The sequence below is a fragment of the Aricia agestis genome, chromosome Z, assembly GCF_905147365.1.
Source record: "Aricia agestis chromosome Z, ilAriAges1.1, whole genome shotgun sequence".
In the NCBI taxonomy this organism is placed as follows: domain Eukaryota; kingdom Metazoa; phylum Arthropoda; class Insecta; order Lepidoptera; family Lycaenidae; genus Aricia; species Aricia agestis.
The window spans coordinates 29,776,330-29,799,010 of record NC_056428.1 but is presented as its reverse complement, the minus strand read 5'-3'; the positions used below and the strand labels follow the sequence as shown (position 1 = coordinate 29,799,010).

The following is a 22,681-nucleotide window of genomic DNA, read 5'->3' as shown; positions in this document are numbered from 1 at the left end:
TAAACTAATTATTTTTTATAGAAAAACCAATGAATAAGGAGAAAAACGCACTTATTTCAAGAAGTGAAATTATTGTACGTCGAATCAAACTATAATCCAAAAAAATAATTTTGAAAATTTGTCCACTTTGTCCACATAGTCAAGGTGCAAATTTTGGCGGAACTACGACGTGTATGTCCATCAAGAAAGTGAAGAAATTAAAAAGTAGCAACATCGTAGTGTCATCCCTTTTTTCTTAGATTGATTTGGAAGGGATGACACTACGATCTTGCCACTTTTTAATTTCTTCACTTTCTTGACAGACTGTATATTTCTCTATGGAAATGCATCTATCTACGCGTCACGTTGCAGGTCTGATTTCTGAAATTTGAATTGACCCGTGGAACATGCGTGGAACACAAAACAAGTGATTAAATTATAATTTGGATTTTGATTTTTGGGGAGTTTTGGTTGAAATTTAGTAAAATGTTTTGAGTAGTTGGCAACACTGCTTGGCGTGGGTCTCTGTTATAAAATAGTTTACTGTTGGCGTGGGTTGAACATTTCGGCATTATAATATAAATGTAAGTTTAATTCCAATGATTTAATATTATTTCATTTCATATTAATGCCTTAAATGTTGAATTATATCGATTGCTCGCTATCGGCTTTTTCTTAATGCCCGGGAACGCCTGAGCCGAACCAACCCGCAACTTGTCTTCCTTTTTTATTCTCCTCTTTTTCACTTATTGCGCGATAAAACTTAAATCGTCTAGAAATAAGGTATATTTCATAGTATTTTAAGTGTATGTGGCCCTTACAATAAAATAAGAGTGCGATTAATTAGTTCTTAACTTTAAAAGCAAAATACGAATCTTATGGTGAAACAACAAAGGTATGAATTGGTGATGGATAATATGATAGTAGGTACTGTAACAACAGTTTGATTCCACAAACTTTTTAATTATAATGTATAGTCCGAAATTGTAATAGATTTTAATAAATTCGTACCTATTCAATATAAATATTTAATATACGTTTTTATGAGACTACCCATAAATTGCATGTTCTGGAAATATTTCAGACACTACTAGAATAAAGAAATAATTAATGTTTGATTTATCAAAATCTTATAAAGAAGCTTGCTATAGTCACTTTTTGAGGTGCATGTGCAAATAATTTATTGTTTTAAAAAGTTATATTAATGTCTAAAAGCATCTGCAAATGATGTATTATAATGTATAGTCAGAAATAATTGTGATAGATTTTCGTCAATATTACCTCGATTATGGGAATAGCAGACAAAATAGATTTTCAATTGTTATGTGACAGCCGGGTGCCGCTTGGGTATTGATGGATTACCCTTTTTTTAATGAAAAAATTGCATGTTCTGGAAATATTTCAGACACTACTAGAATATAGAAATAAAAGATCTGGCTATTGAGAAAAATTGTTAGGTATGAATTGTTTATTTAGGTACCATCTATTATTAAAAATGTTTTGATTTATGAAAACCTTATAAAGAAGCTTGCTATAGTCACTATTTGAAGTGCGGGTGGAAATAATTTATTGCTTATAGAAAATATTCATTTTCTACTTAAGCAATTGTCATAACTCATAATACTTGTAAGACCATGATTACTATTGAGTATATTGATCACCATCAATTAATTTATAGTTATACACTAGAAATGTATAAATAAAGTTGTAAGGTTGTGTAATCTTTAATAGGAAATGACTTAAGCTCAGCTAAAAATTGCTACAATTGATGTGTCAATTGTACCATTTTTGTCAATAGTGTGTATGTGAAATTGTAATGATCACTAATTGCTTTAAGTTGTTGTACTTGTGATTGATAAATGGCACAATAGCAAAAAGAATAGGGTGTGTTGCTTGCTTTTGAAAATTGTATACCTCAACACTTTCCGGTTATATTACAACTAGCTGTTGCCCGCGACTTCGTCCGCATGGACTTCCTTTTTTATTCTCCTCATTTTTCACTTATTGCGCGATAAAACTTAAATCGTCTAGAAAAAAGGTATATTTCATAGTATTTTAAGTGTATGTGGCCCTTACAATAAAATAAGAGTGCGATTAATTAGTTCTTAACTTTAAAAGCAAAATACGAATCTTATGGTGAAACAACAAAGGTATGAATTGGTGATGGATATGATAGTAGGTACTGTAACAACAGTTTGATTCCACAAACTTTTTAATTATAATGTATAGTCCGAAATTGTAATAGATTTTAGTAAATTCATACCTATTCAATATAAATATTTAATATGTACATTTTTATGACACTACCCATAAATTGCATGTTCTGGAAATATTTCAGACACTACTAGAGTAAAGAAATAATTAATGTTTGATTTATCAAAATCTTATAAAGAAGCTTGCTATAGTCACTTTTTGAGGTGCATGTGCAAATAATTTATTGTTTTAAAAAGTTATATTAATGTCTAAAAGCATCTGCAAATGATGTATTATAATGTATAGTCAGAAATAATTGTGATAGATTTTCGTCAATATTACCTCGATTATGGGAATAGCAGACAAAATAGATTTTCAATTGTTATGTGACAGCCGGGTGCCGCTTGGGTATTGATGGATTACCCTTTTTTTAATGAAAAAATTGCATGTTCTGGAAATATTTCAGACACTACTAGAATATAGAAATAAAAGATCTGCCTACCTAGCATACGCCAATGAGATATCTCACTCTACATGTTTTCTCGATGTTTGATGGTTTGTCTCTTCATCTCTATTCACCCTAGCATGACAAACATTTTTTCTCGCGTAGATCTATCATCGAAATAACACATTTTTATAGAGTTTGGTCGAGATAATGTCGAGATTTTGACATTATGAGACGAGTAACTACTCGTCTCATAATGTCAAAATTTAATTATCTCGAGAGTGAGATATCTCGTTGGCGTATGCTAGGTAGGCTGGCTATTGAGAAAAATTGTAAGGTATGAATTGTTTATTTAGGGGGTACCAGGGTTTTTTTATAAAAGCTTTTGACACCAATTTTGTTGACATCGCGTGCTATAAACTAAAGTCCACACGGACGAAGTCGCGGGCAACAGCTAGTTATGAATAAAAACAATATATAATAAATTAGGTATGATTAGTTCTATTACAATAATGAAGTAAAAAATAAAACGCCATCTGTTTTCATATATTAGAATTAAAATGTTGATTGCATTGATAATATATTTTCTTGATGGAATATAGGCCAACACGGTACACTCGAACTCCTTTATTTTAGAGCGCCTTCTGTTGTCAACTTGTCACATAATATATTAGAAATGCAGTAGGAGTTCTATAAGATAAGATAGATTGATTATTATTATACCAAGTGATAATATTAATAAACATAATATTCTAACGTATTAAAAACTATAAACAAAAACATAATAACTAATAAGTATGATTAGTTCTATGTTACAATGAAGTAAAAAATAAAACGCCATCTGTTGAATCGTATTAGAACTAATATGTTCATTGCATCGATATATTTCTGGATATTTTTTATAATTTTCTTATATTTAAGATTTTTGAAATATTATTTTATTACACATCCAAGACCCAGGAACATTGAAAACTTTTTGTTCCGCCTGTGGGACTCGAACCCAGGACCCCCGGGATGAGCGCTGGCCACGCGCAATGCGAATTAATTTTCATCGATATTTTCATGGAAATAAGATATTTTCCCACATCAAAATGTAGCCTATGTCCTTTCTCAGACTCTAGAATAACTGTGTACAAAATTTCATTGCAATCGGTTCAGTAGTTTTGGCGTGAAAGCGAGACAAAAAGACAGACAGACAGAGATACTTTCGCATTTATAATATTAGTATGGATTTAGTTTTTAAATTTCAAAATTTGATAGCATTTAAAACAGGATAAAAAGTCTGCTATCTGCACTTGCGAAATATTTATCTGTTGAATGTCTTGCTGTAGCAAATATTCTTATTTTAATATACTGCTCTTTGTAAATGATAATATGATTATTAACCTATTGACTCCCAAGGGGTTGAATTCGACGGCGTAAACAATAGATTTCCAAGAATCCACGATCGAAGGATTAAACATAATATTATTCTTTTACAAACTACAATAATTGAAGGTCCCTATAGTCTACCAATACTTTAGTCGGTAGGCAATAACACAGTTGCATAACAAAATCATTTGAAATGTTTCTTGTTGCTGTTAAAAAAAAATATGATAGGTAACATTCCTACTATTTATTGTGCTACTTTGCAAATAATGTAATTACTAATATTATTGATATTTTTAGATTCACAACGTTACAAAATGTCACAACAATATAGCCTTCGTTGGAACAACCACCAACCAAATTTTATTTCAATGTTTGAAACTTTACTTACAACTAAAACATTAGTTGATGTGACTTTAGCGGCTGAGGGTCAACATTTGGTAGCACACAAGGTGGTGTTATCAGCCTGCAGCACATACTTCCATGTAAGTAAAGAAGTCGTTTAAAAATATTTTTTGCCTATCCTGAAGTTATTAAAAGTATTTTGTATGTTTGTATGTACAGCCTTAATTTTTTTTTTCTATTTTATATATTTTATTTTTGTTATTTAATAATTATTTAATATTTTATTCTTGTTTTAATTGTAATGTTACAAAGTTAAAAAAAATCTTATCTTTGCAGAGTCTCTTTGTAGATAATCCATCACATCATCCCATTGTGATTTTAAAAGATGTGACATTTGCCGATCTCCGTACAATGGTAGATTTCATGTATTATGGGCAAGTAAATGTAACGGAGGAGCAGTTACCGCAGGTAAATTTTATTTAATTATTCATAAGTACTATTATAATATACAATTAGGGACACATCATATAACTCAGCATCTCTTTGAGACAATTATACCAAATAAAAGGGCTTAAAAATTTAACATTTTATTGTATGAAAAAAATCTCAAAACCATGGGAGAAAAAAGTTAACAAGGGTAGAAGTAAAAAAAAATTAAAAGTTTTTTTGCTTGCAATTTTTCTTTATTTTGTAGATTTTAGTTTAATTGTTTCAAAATTCAGCTTTGGTGTTGCATATTGTTGCAATATATTGTGATATTGCAGGTGTTGGAGACTGCAAAAGTATTAAAAATCAAAGGGCTAACAGAAATGCCCGATTCCACATCTCTCACGAGGTCATCTGATTATAATTCAGCTGACAACTCTCTGGAAACCCAAAGGCAATCTGCTTCTCCATGTTCACCTACAAGGCGCAAAAGGTAAATTATTCTCCTTTATTCATAATAGTATATAAACATTGAAGAACTGATTTATTACTTAGTTTGATATAAATAAAAGGATGTGAAATTCTGCACAGATAAACTTCTAAGATGGATGTTATTAAATAAGATAATATTTCTTGAAAATAATGCATAGATATTTCTTGCGTACATGGAATTTAAAAGAAAAATACATATTATGGTACATATAAAAAATAATAAAATCATAAAACTATTCTTGGTTTGGAAATTGACGACAACCAAGGGGGGGCAGGGGGGAGGACAGTAGCGCGAAGTTTTATTATATTGATGAACCAATCTTATTACAATCGCCATAGAGGCAAAGACTTCCAAATTGTAACGCTTCATGCTATTGACAGTACCACGCATTCAAATTTAAAAAAAATAATTAATTGGGAAAAATTGATGACTATGACATTGATACCTTTTTTATTGTAACAGGCGCAGAAAAAGTTCATCAGGATCAGTAAACTGTATTGGCGAAAATATTAGAAATGATGAAATTGATCAAAATATTAACATGACAAGAGAGCTGCCAACCGTAACATTAAGTAGCTTGCCACACAAGCGCAGGGATGACAAAATTGAGGAAACTGCCCAACAGGTGGATATTAAAATATATAATTCAGATAAGCTATTTATATATGTATACCTAATTGATTTGGCTATTTTTAAAACAAAACTAATGATATCAATGGAAAAAAGTGTTAAACAGATATTATAAATTAATATTTATCAGTTGTGAACTTTTGATAATAAGATATTTTCAAAGATACTAAATTATAATAATTAATTTTCAGACTGGGGAGCCGTCAAATTTAAATATTGATTTAAATATGGAGGCAAATATTATACCTCAAGGTAAGTTAAAATATCCATTCTGACACTGCATGTATTAATCAGAAACACTTTAATTAACATATCTCATTTATTTTGCCTCCTAGCTTCTTTTATTTATTATCTTATCAGCATAGTACTCATGTATTTTCTAATCACCTCATGTATATACTGCATATTTCATTATTTTTTAAATATAATATGTGGACATAAATTCTGTCGGGTGTTATATTTTACTTTACAGGGAAGGGAGATCAATGAAATCCGTAGCTTAGATGACGTTTATGTATAATTGTATTACAAAATCATTTATCTCTCTTCCCAGGACAGTGGAGTATGCTGGAATACCCCCGGTATACGAACCCCTGCCTCGGAGGCGGCGCGCTGCCGCCAGACCAGGGCATGTACATTAACAACGTCATGAACACCCATGCGGACGCAGACCTCAATAGCTACGGACAGCTGGGCATCGCGGGCCCTGCGCCCGGCCCAAGCTGCGTCGCCGACTCCCAGGCCGTGCAGAACCTGCCCCAGACTCCCGTCGCCAAGAGACGCCGCACCACCAACCCCCAGGCCGAGGAGAACTTCCAGCGGGCGCTCGAGGCCGTCCGCTTCGGCGGGATCGGCTTCTGCAAGGCGGCGCGGCTCTTCGGCGTCAATAATAGGACGCTCTGGCTGGAGTATAAAAAGAAGGGGTACCCCAACAACAGGCCTAGCATTAAAAGCAGAATTAAGCGCGAGCACGTGACCCCCCCGCCCGAGCACAAGGACGAGCCGCGCCAGGCCGGCACGCAGATGGCGTTCTCCGCCTGCCCGCCCGCCGTGCCCGTCGGCTACATAGACACGCCGCCCGTGGGGTTCTCTATGCAGGTCGGCAGCACCATTAACTTAAACCTGAACGGAATGAACTTCCCGATGCAATAGAACACGGCGTGCGGCGCGCCGGGCCCCGAGTCGTTCTCGTTGTGACCGGAGTGGCAGGGGGCGGAGCCCGCGCCGCCGCCCCCCGCCCCGCGCCCGCCCCTCAGACATGATATGTATGTGCACACGACGCTGTAAATATTGTTACCATGTCGTCCAGTATTACTCGGTTTCCAGAGTTAGGTGTAGAGATGTAATTAGTACATTACCGTTGTAATTATAAGGTATTGTGATACTGGGTTGTTACCGGCGACCCCAGGATGATGTCGCGTTCGCGTGAGGTTATCCTTTTGCCATATTTAATAAGATATATTATTTAGATCTCATAGCAATAAGATAATCGTTTGCGCATTTGTCGTTAAAAGCGAAAAGTATGTACATAATATTATGTAGGGAAGTTCGGAACTATTTTAAGTAAGTCTTAGTGGGTGAAATGTGGAGTTTTTACCATACAGTTGAATGCTCTGGTAGCTCCTGTTATAATTTTTAATGAAAATGTCTGCTTGGTTTTAAGATTCTATTTATTACAACAGTATAGACTGAGGTTGATTTTACAGACGAAACAAATTTTAAGTAGGGTGAAATCTATTAGAAAAAGAATAGAATACCACTAAGAGCGCTTACAGACGAACGGCATGCGTCGATAGTTGACGTCTACCGTCGACCCGTGCCGTCGACAGGTGCCGTTCGTCTGTAAGAATACTTAAGGCCAGGGCACAACACTGCGTTGTGGCGTCGCGACGACGCCGCAGAACGCATCGTGAAAATTTCCGATGTAAAGAGTGCTATACTATATGACATTTTTGCGTTGCGACATCGCATATGCATCGCACTGTGCGATATTGTTTTGCGATACGACGCCGCAACGCAGTGTTGTGGCCTGGCCCTTAAGGCCAATCCACACGGCGCGTTGCGTTGCGTTGTTTTACATACAAATAACGAAGGTGTTCACACGGTGCACGTCGACGCAGTGCTACCGTTTGTCGCATAACCGGCCACACAAACCGGTCAATTCAATACAAACTTAGAAATGCATGATTACGCTTCGCGTTGCGGTCTGAATGGACGATAGGACGAAGGATAGTGGTATTCTATTCCTTTTCCAATAGGTTTAGTCTTCTTAAAAAAACCGTAGCAAAATCCGTTGCGTAGTTTTAAAGAATTCACCTGTATATTATGATCTAATGTTTTTTTTTTGCGTATTTTAACGAACAAACGAAGTAAGGCTCTGAAATGACGATTTAATTTATCAGAATATATCAACCAAACGACACAAAATAAAGACTGATCTTTTTATTATTCTACTTTGCTTAAATTTTTTTTATTAATGTAATTAGGATTAAAAAGTGATTTTGCCGAGGGCGACACACACTTACTAGTATGATTATTATTCACTAACAATTACATATTTCTATTTACTATTGGCAATATTTTCCCTACATTTTTTTCAACCAGGCGTTTAAACTTTTGCCAGCCTTGGGCACTGAAAAATTGCCACTCCATTATTAAAAGATCACTAAAAGTTATGTAGTTATCTACACTAATAATTTTCATTAACCCAATTAATTCGAAAATAAATTATCACTTATTAAGTTGCACCTATTTACTATACTCCACTCGGGCTAACTTGTCGCTAGCAGTCATTGACTCCCTGTCAAAAACTTGTCATTTTCCATATAAACCATAAAGTTAATATACCTAGCGGAATAGAAAAACAAAGGCCTGAGCAAGCGAGATGTCACTATCAGTAACACTGCGTGGTAAAAAGAGACGTATGATACATCACATCAGCACTCTTTTTTTGACGTCCAGTCGGCACGTGCCGCACGTTGACAATTTAATCTCATAGAATAGGCATGATGACATTTTTTTTTCTTATCGGTAATAAAGACACTTAAAAAATAGTAACATCGTTTAAAGAATGACTCTGATAGCTTAAAAATTCACCTAGATATGACAATTCAAATATCTCATAAAAAAGACCTGCCCAAAACGCTCCATACAAAGTGCTATGAAAGTATGACGTCAGTCTTTCGTAGTTTGTACGCATCGGGAGAAAACTTTGTTCAGGTATATTAAATATTGCGTTTATGAAAGTGGTTTTTTCATAACAAAAGTTGCTTTTAATTGCATAAGTTATTGAATTGCATACAAATATTAAGAAATTTAATTGAAAAAAAAATTAGACTTGAATATCCAACTTTCAAGGTGCATAACAAAAAAAATACAAATGCTATCAAGCTGAAATTTTGGAAACACTTATTTTTTACCATGATTTCTTTATTTTATTAACAAAATTTGCTAATCTTTGACCTTGTCATCATCCCTATTGATGTTCAATCATGTTTGTGTAAGTGTAAACATACACATATTAATTTTCACACAGATGAAAACCAATTTCGGTTACGTTTGATAGCTAGAGATTGTTGCTCTATTCCGCTAGGTATATTAACTTTATGATATAAACCGCGATTGACAATGAAGTGTCAGATATTGTTTATCGTGGTTTTATATGGAAAATGACAAGGAGGCAATGACCGCTAGCGACAAGCTAGCCCGAGTGGAGTATAGAATGATAAGAAAATGACAAAACAACAGTCAAAACTCTGATTTTGTCAATAATTGATTGCACCATTTTAGCTAAGATTCATTAAAATGATGTCACATCTGTAACAATAACAGTAACCAGTCAATGTTGGCCGGTTATCATTAATGCTTAGTTAACAAATTTCAAAATTATAATCAACTCCCTACTCCAGTGATTTTATCATATTGAAGTTAAAGATTAAAAGTTTATTAAAATATTATTAACGTTAAATGATAACAAAATATGATCATGGTGCAACAAATATTTGTAAAGTTCTGTGGTGATCGTAATTATATTAGCCTTAACTGTAACAATAGCTCTACGTCTACGCCTTCGGTGCAACTTATAAGGTGTTAAATTTATGATTTACAAAATTGTAAATAATTTGTTGACAAATATTAGATGTATGGAGTTGAATTTTCTGAATTATCCAATAAATAATATAATTATGAATAATAATAAATTATAAGTAAACAAAAAACCTTCTGAAAAAAGCTTTTATTTAAATACTCTAAAAAGAAAAAATACCTCAGGCATTTTCCATACAATGTTGGTCTAAAAAAAAGCTGCGCAGCCAGACCTAGGATTATTTAAAATAGCTAGGCCATAATACGAACTTAAAAAAATGCAGTTACAGGGTGTAATTGCATTTTTTATACTAAGTATTATTTATTAATATGAAACTTTAATAACAACTAAAGAAACATACAGACCTGGATCCCAGAAGGATGACATAATTTACTTTCTGATGGATGAAGCCATAGGTTCTTAGCATAGTGGCGGTCTTACCGCTTTAAGCGGTCTCTTCCAGACATACCAGGTACCAAAGTTGACAAAAATTAATCTTACTTATTTTGTCATGGCTAATATTTATATATAATTTGTAGAATATTATTCTGAACTAGTATCATGTAGTGCAAGACACTTTTCAGTGACCAAAACTTTTATCAGCCGCTTCAAAAATAACTTTGTTGCTATTTTTTTTTTTTGAAAGCGTTATTTTTATTTTATATATTAATAAAACACCTTAGTAAACAAAAGTAACCCCTAGTGTAAATCCACCACTGATTCTAAGAACAAACTTAGTTAAATCCATTCGCTCGAGTTAGATTATCGCCAATATAGATTCTACTTTCTAACTTTCATATGCCATGCTCTTTAGGGAGTCGGCTTTCGTCCAATACCACGCACTTCATCAATGAAACGGGTGAAAAAATCTTCTTAATTATGTTAGACCGCATTTTTACGATACGTTTTGAATTCATAAGCACAATTTACATGCCCAAGCATGCCTAGTGGCGATAAAAACCGAATACATAAAATATATTATACTAAATCCAAAATGTATGACCATTAACCGCGTACTTTCAAAAGGAAAAGAGGTATATTATATAGACGTGTATCTTATAACTTATTAAACCGTTAAAATAGTAAAAATAGTATCTTAAAACCAAAATCAGACTTCTGTCATTTTAGCCCTGTTAGGCTTCATACAGACGAACGGCGCTGCTAACGCCAGATACAACGGCAGCCGTCGACTGTCGCAGTTGTGTCTGCCGTTGGCAAGTGCCGCTCGTCTGAAGTCTAAAATGTACGCAATAATCTAAGATAAATTATAATATGGCACTCTATAATATTTCGAATCTTTCTTTATTGCAATTTGCAAGCAGCTTTTAGAATATTTTCTGCAGGGTTTAGTACCGTGATTGTTTTATTAATATTTTTTCTGTATTATTTTACAATTTATACCAAAGTGTTGAGCACTACTCGCAATATTTTATGATTTTCCATGATGTGCAAGATGATTACACGTCGAATAACATGTGAATAATATTCTGTACTTCTTATGATTCGATATGTAAACTGGTCGTAGTTGAGTGCGACGCGGATAATGTAATTTATCGCTATCGCTGCCGCGGCCGTACACATCCGTGTCGCTCTGAAGTCTGAACCAGACAGGCATGCTGCATTTATTACAGTTATGGTTTGGTAAAATCAATTATGAATATTTTGGGCGTCGATCTACTGTTGTCTACTCGAATAAAATCTACCTATGTTCGGGCGGCGTTGCTTAAAAATAACATGTCGTCAAAATATATTTATTTAGTAACGGGTATCGAGTTGGGTGGGCAATTCACTAGATGATTGCGACATCGACCAGCGGAGCTAAAATGGTCGCTTTGGAGAATTATATTATGAATCATAATATTATTCATTTTTTTATCGCAAAATAATCACTCTGCTTGCAATTCATGTCTAGTAATTCGTACTAATTTGACATTTGTCAGTTTGACAGTTTTGACAATTCATTTGCTGAATTGATTGAGAGGAATTGCTAAATGTGATCATTTTAGCCCCACAGGTATTTTGTTACTCGGTTGACGTATTTTGTAAATAACTAGATCTATAAGTAATTCATACGCTCAGATTATGTTTAAATCTTTATCATGCATTTATAGTTGTAGGTTAGTTTGTATTTTTCTATACACAATATGGTTCGAGTGAGATGAATTAAATAAGGTAGACTAAAAATATTTAAATGTAATCCTCACATTAAGAAGTTGCAACACAGTTGCTGATCTGTACTTATGTAAACAGCTCATCTGGTCAGGTTCGAACGTCGTGTGCTAACTCATAATATGATGCGTCCGCTAAGATCTATTAATTTTATAAGAAGTTCGATTTTATGGCAGGATATTTTCGGCTTTATTTTTGCATTTGCTTTTACATTTGTATCGATTCGTTTCGATTATCTGGGATCTCTATAAATTTGACTGATTTTTAGTATTACTTAAGGAATTTATTTTAAAACAACAATACATATCACTGTTTTTTAGTCAACCCGTATCAAACGGGAATCTAAAATCACAATAAATTCATCACTTGTAGTCTGTAGAATATTTAAGTATGTTTTATGCAATTTTGCCTTTTTGGTGATTCGTTCGTTTGTAGTAGTTTCGTCCACCTTTTTTTAACATTCCCAGTCCTGTCCGTCGACACATTTACCTCGGAAGAACGACCACATAACCGACCGGAGGGAAGACCATTGCTATTAAAGATCAACGAATACCTTTACCTTTCTAACACCTGTAGGTATAATCACAGAGTCACGTGCAGTTGTTTACGAAAATGTTTATCGATCGTGTCCAGGCCACCTTCGACAATTGCTATTTATAGCTATAACGCTAAGGGCCAACCCACACGTACCACAACCACACCACGTGATCGGGCGTATGTTTCGTATTGTAAATGAACTGGACTGTTCACACGTACTAAATTTTGCAGTCGTTGTCAACCGCGTGTGTGATACCGACCACATCGCAATTACCAGCGAACTAGTGGCCGACCACATCGCTAACTCAACGGCGTCGATGCAACGATTCATCCCGCGTTTCAGCGAGTCGAACTATTGTCTGCACACTACGTAACCACATCGCAACTACTGGCGACAACGCAACCACGTCGGTATTTTGTCGGTACGGGGTACCACAACGCAATTACAAAAAGATGCAGCGACACGTAACGTGTAAACGTGGTTGTGGTACGTGTGGTTGACCCTAAATGTGTCCTCACATGGCTGACCGGGCACCTATTTTGGCTGAAATTTTCGGAATGTCAATTATATCGGATGATAGCTGGTCTACTTTTAACATCTTCTCTCCACAGAAAAGATGTTAAAAATAGTGGTCCAGGTCATATACTCGTTGTTCCGAGCGAGAAGGACGAGACAGAAAATGTTAAGAAAAATTTGAGTATTTAAAGCCTCTAGTACACCGACGCTGCGAACTGCGAAACAGCGGCGAACCGATTGACTGTCTCACCCGCCACACGACAAAGGCTTATATTGCATCTCGCTCTATTCCTATTTCGTAGATTTTTCGCGTTCGGTTTGCCGCTGTTTCCCAGTTCGCAGCGTCGGTATATAGAGGCGTAAGAAAGTATGACAGATAGACATCTCATTTATTTGATATAATACTAGCTATTTGACCGAGCTTTGCTCAGTATTCGATAAAACACGAATAAAATGACATTTTCTAAAAATGATTCCTAGCTAGATCGATTTATCGCCCCCGAAACTCCCTATATACTAAATTTCATGAAAATCGTTGGAGCCGATTCCGAGATTCCAATATACTTACATTAAGTATACAGTGTGTTTGTGTAAACACCGTTATACTTGAAACCATCATATGAGTCCGTCAAAATGAACAACTTTTTCTATGAGAACAATGCTGGGAACTCAAAAAAATCCGTCTTCATATTCATACAAATTGCCGATCCGGGCATCCGTATGGGTATGAAGACGGCATTTTTTTTTGAGTTCCCAGCATTGTTCTTATAGAAAAAGTTGTTCATTTTGACGGGCTCATTTGATGGATAACGGTGTTTACACAAACACACTGTATACTATAATATACAATATAATATTATAATATAAAAACGATTAAGCACTCTTTTATCAATAATAATAAATCAAAAATAATCTGTCTACATTCAAACATACCCGACAAAAAAAGGTTTATTTTCACATGTACCTCTGAAATTTTTATTTAATGTTGAGAAATATTTTTTTAATATGTTGCAATGTTGCATATTATATATATATTTTACTTATTAAAAATATAAACAAACACTTAGGGAAGGCGCATTACAACCTTTTTTTGTTATTATCAAGATTTCCTTGCATCAACAAAAATATTTCTTTTCTTTTATGATTAATTAATTATTATAAATTAACTTATTTTATTAATTGAAATTTGAATTCAATTGGCCGTTATAACTACTTGTATGAGTAGTTGTTATAACTACACACATGGTCGCTGTTAACCATTTATAACCTTACCCAAAAAAAGGAAGTTGAATTTTGTATGCAGTCTTGTTCAAGATGATCTAAAGAACATATCTACATTCATAACTCAATGCGTGATTTTTTGTAGGTTAGTACACGAATGCTTAACATCGTCCAATTATATGAGTAGTTAATATAAGTGTATACCTACAGTATAATTCAATATTTTATTTTGTGCATGGTTAGATATTAATCCTTCGATCGTGGATTCTTGGAAAATGGAAATGCTATTGTATTCTATTGTTGTCGCGATCACCGGTGCTCTTATAAGGCTTGAAGAATTAATGAAACTCTAATAAAGAGCTGGTTAAAAGCTTGTCTGATTGAAGATCTTTTTCGTAAGTTATTTTTAATTATAATATATACCATCACACACACTCAGTATTATGATCAGTGAAAGTTTATGCCATTCTTATTAAATACTGTATTCTCTAATGTAATAATTTGTATTAAGTATGTATTTAATACCTACTAAAATATTATTGTGTATTAATAAATAATAATAATTTTGCAAATGGCACACATTTTATTACAAACCAAAAATATTCTTAAGGTGCTTCCCTCACTGGGAGAATTAGTGTAATGTAACGTAAAACGTTACAGAGTTGAGCATCACATAGGTGAATCCTCGTAATTACTGCAATATTTTGATACAACCTTGTAAAAACGGGGCCATATTACTAAGACTTCGATATCTGTCCGTCTGTATGTCTGTCTGTGTGTCTCCAGGCTACTCAAGAATCGCAATAGCTAGACTTCTGAAATTTTCACAGATTGTGTTACATCTGTTGCCGCTAAGACAAGAAACACTAAAACCAAAATAAATATTTAAATCCCATACAACAAATGTGATTTTTTTTTGCTATTTTTTTGCTCGATATCAGTAATGGCAATACATAGGCACTTGAAATATTCACGAAAAACACAATTTTCAGCCTATTTTGGTCTATTGTGGTACGGAACTCTTCATGCGCGAGTCCATCCCGCACTTGGCCGATTTTTGTCTCTAACGCTCAAAATGGAGTCTATAATGTAAAGCGCCCTGTAAACGATCAAATTATTGTTTGTTAAATTTTACGTGTAGATAGATGTCAATCAATTTGATAGTGTACAAGGTACAGCTTTGTTTAAAGCGTTTATCAAACAAATATCGTTTACAGGGCACTTAACATTACATAAGAACGCTCGTCGGTCGGGGAAGGTAGTATTGTAATGCTTAGTCGAATATATATAATGTAATAAAATGTGATAGGATTATGTACCATTTATTCTATCATATTTTATCACGATAATTTGTGATTTCACCAAGTAATTGATTGATTGAATGATTCATTATACATGCTAAGTTTGCTATGATCTATCAGGGTAACTGACAAATTGATAATGAATTTTAAGATAAAGCATTTGAAGTTAATCATTTTGACACTTGCACATGATTGTCGCGGTCGGTAAAGTAAAGGCTGCGTTTCCACTCAAGCGGAGCGGAACTTAGCGGTGCCCGAATTGACCAATCGTGCTATTCCAGCGGAATGACAGCGAAGATTTCGAGCATGGTGATTGGTCAATTCGGCACCGCTAAGCTCCGCTCCGCTTCAGTGGAAACGCAGCCTCGCAGCCTAAAGGCTGCGTTTCCACTGACGCGGAGCTGGGTGGAGAGGAGCGGTGAAGAGCGGTGAAAAGGTGTCAGTGTTTCCACTGAAGCGGAGTGGAATGGAGTGGAGCATACTTTTGGAATTGATTGAATGATTAACTGAGACACTGCGCGCGAGTCACGCACTGCCCCACTTCGCACCGCTGTCCTCCGCTCTGCACACCAATGCACGTTGTCCTTCGCACCGCATCGCCTCGCTGTATTTTTTTTTATGAATATCCGCTCAGCTCTGCTCCACCCCGCTTGTGCTGTTTCCATTGAGGTGGAGCGGAGATTTCGAGCATAGTGATTGGTCAATTCGGGCACCGCTAAGCTCCATCCGCCCAGCTCCGCGCCAGTGGAAACGTGGCCTAACTCTTGCTACTGCACTATAATAATAATAATAATAATAATAAAAACTAAGGAAGAGTAACTGTGACAAAAATCTTTACCGCGAGACAAAATGAGACCCGAATACATGCTTACTTTATGCATGTATTCCGTACACATTTTTGTGTATACAGAGTGCAATTGAACCTACCGGCCAAATCAGGTAGGTATCAATAGGAGAGTCCATTTAACGAAAAAAAAATGTAAATTTTTTACAATAACATATTTTATTCCACTTAACGTGGGATAGGGGATTGGGCCTCCGGTAAACTTACTCACTCGGCGAAACACAGCGCAAGCGCTGTTTCACGCCGGTTTTCTGTGAGAACGTGGTATTTCTCCGGTCGAGCCGGCCCAATCGTGGCGAAGCATGGCTCTCCCACGTATAAATAAGTAAGGTGCGCCGGACGGACCATTATTGTCCAAATAAAAACTAACTTTTGATGTCTTTTGATGTAACAAAATATATTAGAACTAGATGTCCCGCGCGGCTTCGCCCGCGTAAATCAGAAATTTTACAGAATCCGTAGGTACATTTTCCCATAAAAAATATTTCCCCCGTTTTTCCCACATTTTCCTGAGTTTCTTGTGTCGTATTAGTCTTAGAGTAATAATATAATATAACCTTCTCGATAAATGATGAGTCTTACTCGATAAATGATCTATCTAACACTGAGGTAAGTTTTTAAATCGGACCTGTAGTTTCTGAGATTGACGCGTTCAAGCAAACATACTCTTCAGGTTTATAATATTAGGTAGATATAGATTTTTTTTAATTATCGCTTGACAAATTCGAGTCTCGATCTAAAAGACTATGAAATGGTATAATATGGTAGTGATGATGATGATGATGATGATGAAGAATGTAATTTGCAAAGTAGCATATGCTTTCTGTTCTTAAAACAACGCCGAAACTCCCAAACTTGTATCTATAAAGAATCAGGAATTCTCTCAGCACCTTCCGAACCACGGTATACCAGGTATATCTCGGTGCAAAATCTTACTTGTTGGTAGCATATGCTTAGAATACTTCTCACGAAACCGAAGTCATCATATGTTTCCCTATAAGTTTTGAGGAGTTCCCTCGATTACTTATGGATCCTTCATCAGATCACCACTTTTCTGAATATAATACCAAATTGGGATGATACCCTATATACCAAAAGAAAAATTTTGAAAATCGGTTAACAAACGGCGGAGTAATCGTTGAATATAAGAAAACGAACATAACACCTCCCCCATTTTGAAAGTCGGTTAAAATTTAGCCTATGTGTTATTTATTTAATATTTTAATCAGCACATGAATTGAATAACAAAATTTTTTTCAAATTAATCGTAGCACCATCTGTCAGGACAAACTAAAATTGAAATAGAATAATATTGAATGCGATGATAGCGCCGTCCGCCGGATCTAATGTAAAACATTCCAAAATCAACAACTCCTTATAAATAAGAAATTAATTGAAAAAACATTTTCCAGTAGACCAAACTGTAAATCTAAACCATTCTCGAATCTCCACGAACACACACAAAAAATTTCATCAAAATTGGTCCAGTCGTTTAGGAGTTCAGTCACATACACACGCACACAAGAATTATATATATTAAGATATGTATAGGTACTTATGACAATGTTAAGTGTAACTACAAAAGAGCACGCCGGTTTTCTGTGAGAACGTGGTATCCCAAGCAGCAAATGGACGTGCTATAATGGTCGAGAGCACGTTCTTGTTTTCGCTTTAAGTTCTATAAAAGTTCTTAAAACAGTCGAGTAAAAGTGCTGTAAACGTTTACTCGACGCGAAAAAGGCGCAAATTATTCAGACTAAAGTCCTATTAAAGTGGAATAAGCGCTGAGTAAGCAACAAAAAAATGCTGTAAGATTTGAGTAAAAGTGGTAGAAAACACTAAGAGTGTTTTAAGAGCAACCAAAATGCGTATATAGGATATTTAGTTCAATAAACGCAATTGATTTGCTATTATACAGATAAAGTGTGCTATAATAGCAGACGAATTGCTTTTATTCTCCTTTTTAGTTCTATAACAGCGAATAGAATGCTTTTACTCGACAAATTAGTGCTGTAAAGAGTGCGAGCTTGTGTGCTACATAAATTTAATGTAAAACAATTATAGTTATTAAACTACATCTCAATCCTTATTTATATTATCAAGTTTTTGAGAAATCAATATGTGATTATTTTTTCTGTTCGTGTAGCTACTCCAAAACATCATGCGCAACAAGCTTTATTGATAAACCCAAAGGCATTTTTACATAAACATTCATGCGCTGCCTATTTTCTTAAATTTGAAGACTAATTAATATAATTAAATATACTTAAAATATATTTTTTTACTGCCATTGTCCATATTGATAATCTAGTTGCAGTTACAGCTAACTTATTCCATTAAAAGTCGAGTAAGAGTGCTGGTCACCACATTTATAGCACAAGGTGTCGCCATGATAACAGGATTTAGGGTTCGCTTCGTAAATATCGTATAACAGCTCTTAATTACACTACAGTTCCTATACGAACGTTTTTAATTCTACTATAAGAGTTAGTCTATAAGCGTGCAGTAACAGCAGCAATGTTGCCATAAGCAATTCGATTGCGTTTATAGAGCTTTTATAGAAACATAAAAGAGCTGAGTAACGGCTGTATAAAAGCACCCAATTCAGCGAATCCTCTATTCTACAGCTATTATACGACTGTTATAGATCAAACGATCGAATAACGAGTATTTTAGCCATATTAATTCAGCATCTGCTAAAAGGTGGAGTAAAAGGGCTAAAACATAGTGCTGTAAACGTTTATTCGACGTCCTTAAAGCACACATTAGCAAATATTGCCAAATAGTCGAGATAACCGCTATTATACGATAAATGGGTGTTTTATGAACGGTTACCCGGCTCTTATACGATTAAAGGCTGAGTAAAAAAATCCTTATTCGACTGTTTTGCTGCTTGGGATTTCTCTGGCCGAGCCGGCCCATTCGTGCCGAAGCATGGCTCTCCCACGTATAAAGGTGTTTTTTGGGAAGACTTTCGGAAGCTATTTCTCAACATTTTAGTAGGTACTGAGTAATTATAAAAGAAAAAATACGTGTGTGTTTTTATTTTTAACAAGGATCAATATATAAAAATTTGGCCGGAAGGATTAATTTATTGCACCTTGTATAATATAGAAGTGACAATTATTGTCAACAGCTTTATTTTGTAAATTGTCATATTTTAGTGTGCGAAAAGGAACGAAATTCAAAACGGTTGAAGTATGGGAGTTACGTTTCCTTAGTTTTTTTATTATTCCTAGCTCTAATGGGCTGAATGTTTAATGGATGAGTCACGGTAAACTTAACGCTAATGGATATGGAAGAGACCTGTACCTTCGTCCGCGACGAAAGCCTACCTACATCACGTAAGAACCGTACATTTTTTTTTCGCCTCATACGCTTTGCTTGTTTCCAATATTTCATTCTGCTTAATGCCTATACATTTCATGAGCCATTTCAATTCATTACACCCATTGTAACCTTTGCTTCTGTATTTTACCTTACCAATTGTTACCTACGGCCGCGTCCCCATCAAACACGCCGCGGCGTTGTCACCACGCCACCGTGGCCTGGCACCGTGCCATCGTGCCACCGTGCACCGTGGCATCGTTCAGTTTGAATTCTGTCAATATTTGCTTTACGCGACTTTGAAAGGTATTTTTATATGCCTCGTTTCAGTTTGCAACGCAATTTTTTTCGGAAGTTTCACCCTGAACAGGACGCGGCGCGTGGTGCACCGTTCGCGGCACCGTGACACCATAGTAAAAGGCCCCTCCTTTTACTATAATGTCACGGTGCCGCGAACAAAATCTCGGCGGTACCAGCCTCTAAAACTCGCCGAGATTTTGTTGTGTGCCGTACGTGGCGACGCATTGATACTATGGCGCACACATACAAGCCGCGCGCGGTGCCTTTGTATGAAGATAACATTACTTACTTCCCTTCCTTTTACTATGGTGACACGATGCACGGTAGCACGGTGACGACACCGCGCCGTGTTTGATGGGGACGCGCCGTACTTCTCAATTCGTTGACACTGCAACTTGCAAGCAGGGAAAACAAAATATTGTTACTTAGAGTCGGGGCTGGACCGTAGGCTAAGGTCCTGGGCATAATATACTAGTTTTGGTCATTCGGGAAATACTACAATTAATAATTACTTTAAATTGAGAAATATGAAAAAAGAATAGTTAAATTTAATAATAACAAGTCTGATGAATATAAAATAAATATGTACATATCGATGATTCAATTATTTACTAGCTATTTGACCGAGCTTTGCTCGGTATTCGATAAAACACGAATAAAATGACATTTTCTAAAAATGATTCCTAGCTAGATCGATTTATCGCCCCCGAAACCCCCTATATACTAAATTTCATGAAAATCGTTGGAGCCGATTCCAAGATTCCAGTTATATATATATATATATATATATATATATATATATATATATATATATATATATATATATATATATATATATATATATTTTTTTTTTTTTTCTCAAGCAATACAAGCAATTCTTGTATATATATACAAGAATTGCTCGTTTAAAGATATAAGATTAATTTCATTAGTCACTAACAACTGTTTCTAGATCCGCTCAGTACGGTATTCCTACGGCAACGACGGTCAAAGATCTTCAAGAGGCAGTGCAGGGTGAGCCCGGAGGAGCAGGAGATGAAGAAGCAGGCATCGGAGCCGGCACCGGCGCCTTCCTCCGCCGTGCCCATTCTGCAGAAACACGACTCCTACCCGCAGTATAAACCACCAAAGGTTAAACTTCAAACAGTATTTCTTTATCAATAGTGTAAACGGGCACTGCAAACAGGAATGTACTTCAGAGAATTCTAATGCCCGATTACATTATTCGATCACTGCAGGACTGGAAGTTAACCGGTCATAACATTCCGCCTGTTCCGGTTCCGGACCAGATCCGCGCTCGAGTGATAAAACTTCCGACAAAGTAACACGGAAAAAGGCCCTCAGTTTACATAAAAACGTGTAATTTTTCAGGTCCAGACTTCCGACAGTCGGCGCCTCAAAGCGGAGCAGTCGGTGGGGTCGCTCCTGATTCGCGCCTTCGCGGTGGTCGACACGTCCGGACAATCGCGGGCGCAGACCTCCACGGCGACCCCCAGTGTCAGCTCCGCGGAGGACGCGCCGCAGACGCAGCGGGCGAGCCACACGCCGGCGGTCCGATCCGGCCCGCCGCTCAGCTGCAACTTCTGCTGGAACACGGTGGACGAGTGCGGCAGGATCCTCCGCCGAAAGACTCAATACCACTGCCCGGAGTGTCGCACCAACCTGTGCATCGTGCCCTGCTTCCACGAGTACCACGATGGCCCGGACGCCGAAGCGAGCGCCAGCGCTAGGTGAATGACCTCCCATCTCAAACTGGCCCGTCGACTTGGTTTTTAAACCTATTTCGAAGCGATCTTCTCAGATCCATGTGCGCTTTTATGAACTGTTTAGTGTTTTATGCATCGCACGATGTGTATGTTAATCGTTACGACCTAGTTGTGTATAAGCTCGGATTAAATTCACATTTCAAAGTAGGTACATGTTAAATCTTCTAAAATATAAATAATTTTGGTTGAAAGTAGAAAATTTAGAGTTAAGTTTGTTATTGAATAAAAATTACCGTTACTGTTAATATGACCGAATGAGTGAGACACGTCAATTTACGAATGTGCTATGTTAGAGAGAGCGGACATATTTTAACCTAACATTATTTTCATAATACTTACAGGGTCAGGTACTGGTGAGTGCTTACACTTCTACTATGAATGAATGCTACTATATTTTATTAATCAAAGTTATATTTACTACTCCTATTATAAAAATAAGATTAAGGTATATTTACAAATATGTAATGCAGAATGCTTTACGTAAATGCATGGTGTAAAAATTAAGAAGTATGATTTTGCTTTTATGCATACATTCATAATTTAATAATTTGTACTATAAACCTCGAAGCAATATTACTGAGGGTTTTCAGGAACTCTTACAAGCAGTATATAAGCTCATGTTTTCTAACCGAGAACCGAGAGTCGGTTGAGGAAGGAAGGAGGGAATGGCCGAGAAATTATTTATAGAATATCTACTGCAAGTACAGTACAGGGTGCAATTAAAACTTCCGGCTAA

At 35.9% G+C, this 22,681-nt stretch overlaps 1 protein-coding gene across 1 annotated transcript; it reads left to right on the top strand.

Annotated features, from left to right (window-relative positions):
• The first annotated feature begins 488 nt into the window (after positions 1-488).
• LOC121738470 lies at positions 489-22,458 on the top strand. The gene is made up of 10 exons (XM_042130530.1): positions 489-563; positions 4,286-4,470; positions 4,667-4,798; positions 5,095-5,249; positions 5,712-5,874; positions 6,071-6,131; positions 6,433-7,024; positions 13,282-13,367; positions 21,132-21,310; positions 21,551-22,458. Exons 2-10 carry the CDS (start codon positions 4,303-4,305, stop codon positions 21,911-21,913), a joined length of 1,899 nt encoding a protein of 632 aa, XP_041986464.1. The 5' UTR covers positions 489-563; positions 4,286-4,302; the 3' UTR covers positions 21,914-22,458.
• The last annotated feature ends 223 nt before the right edge of the window (positions 22,459-22,681 follow it).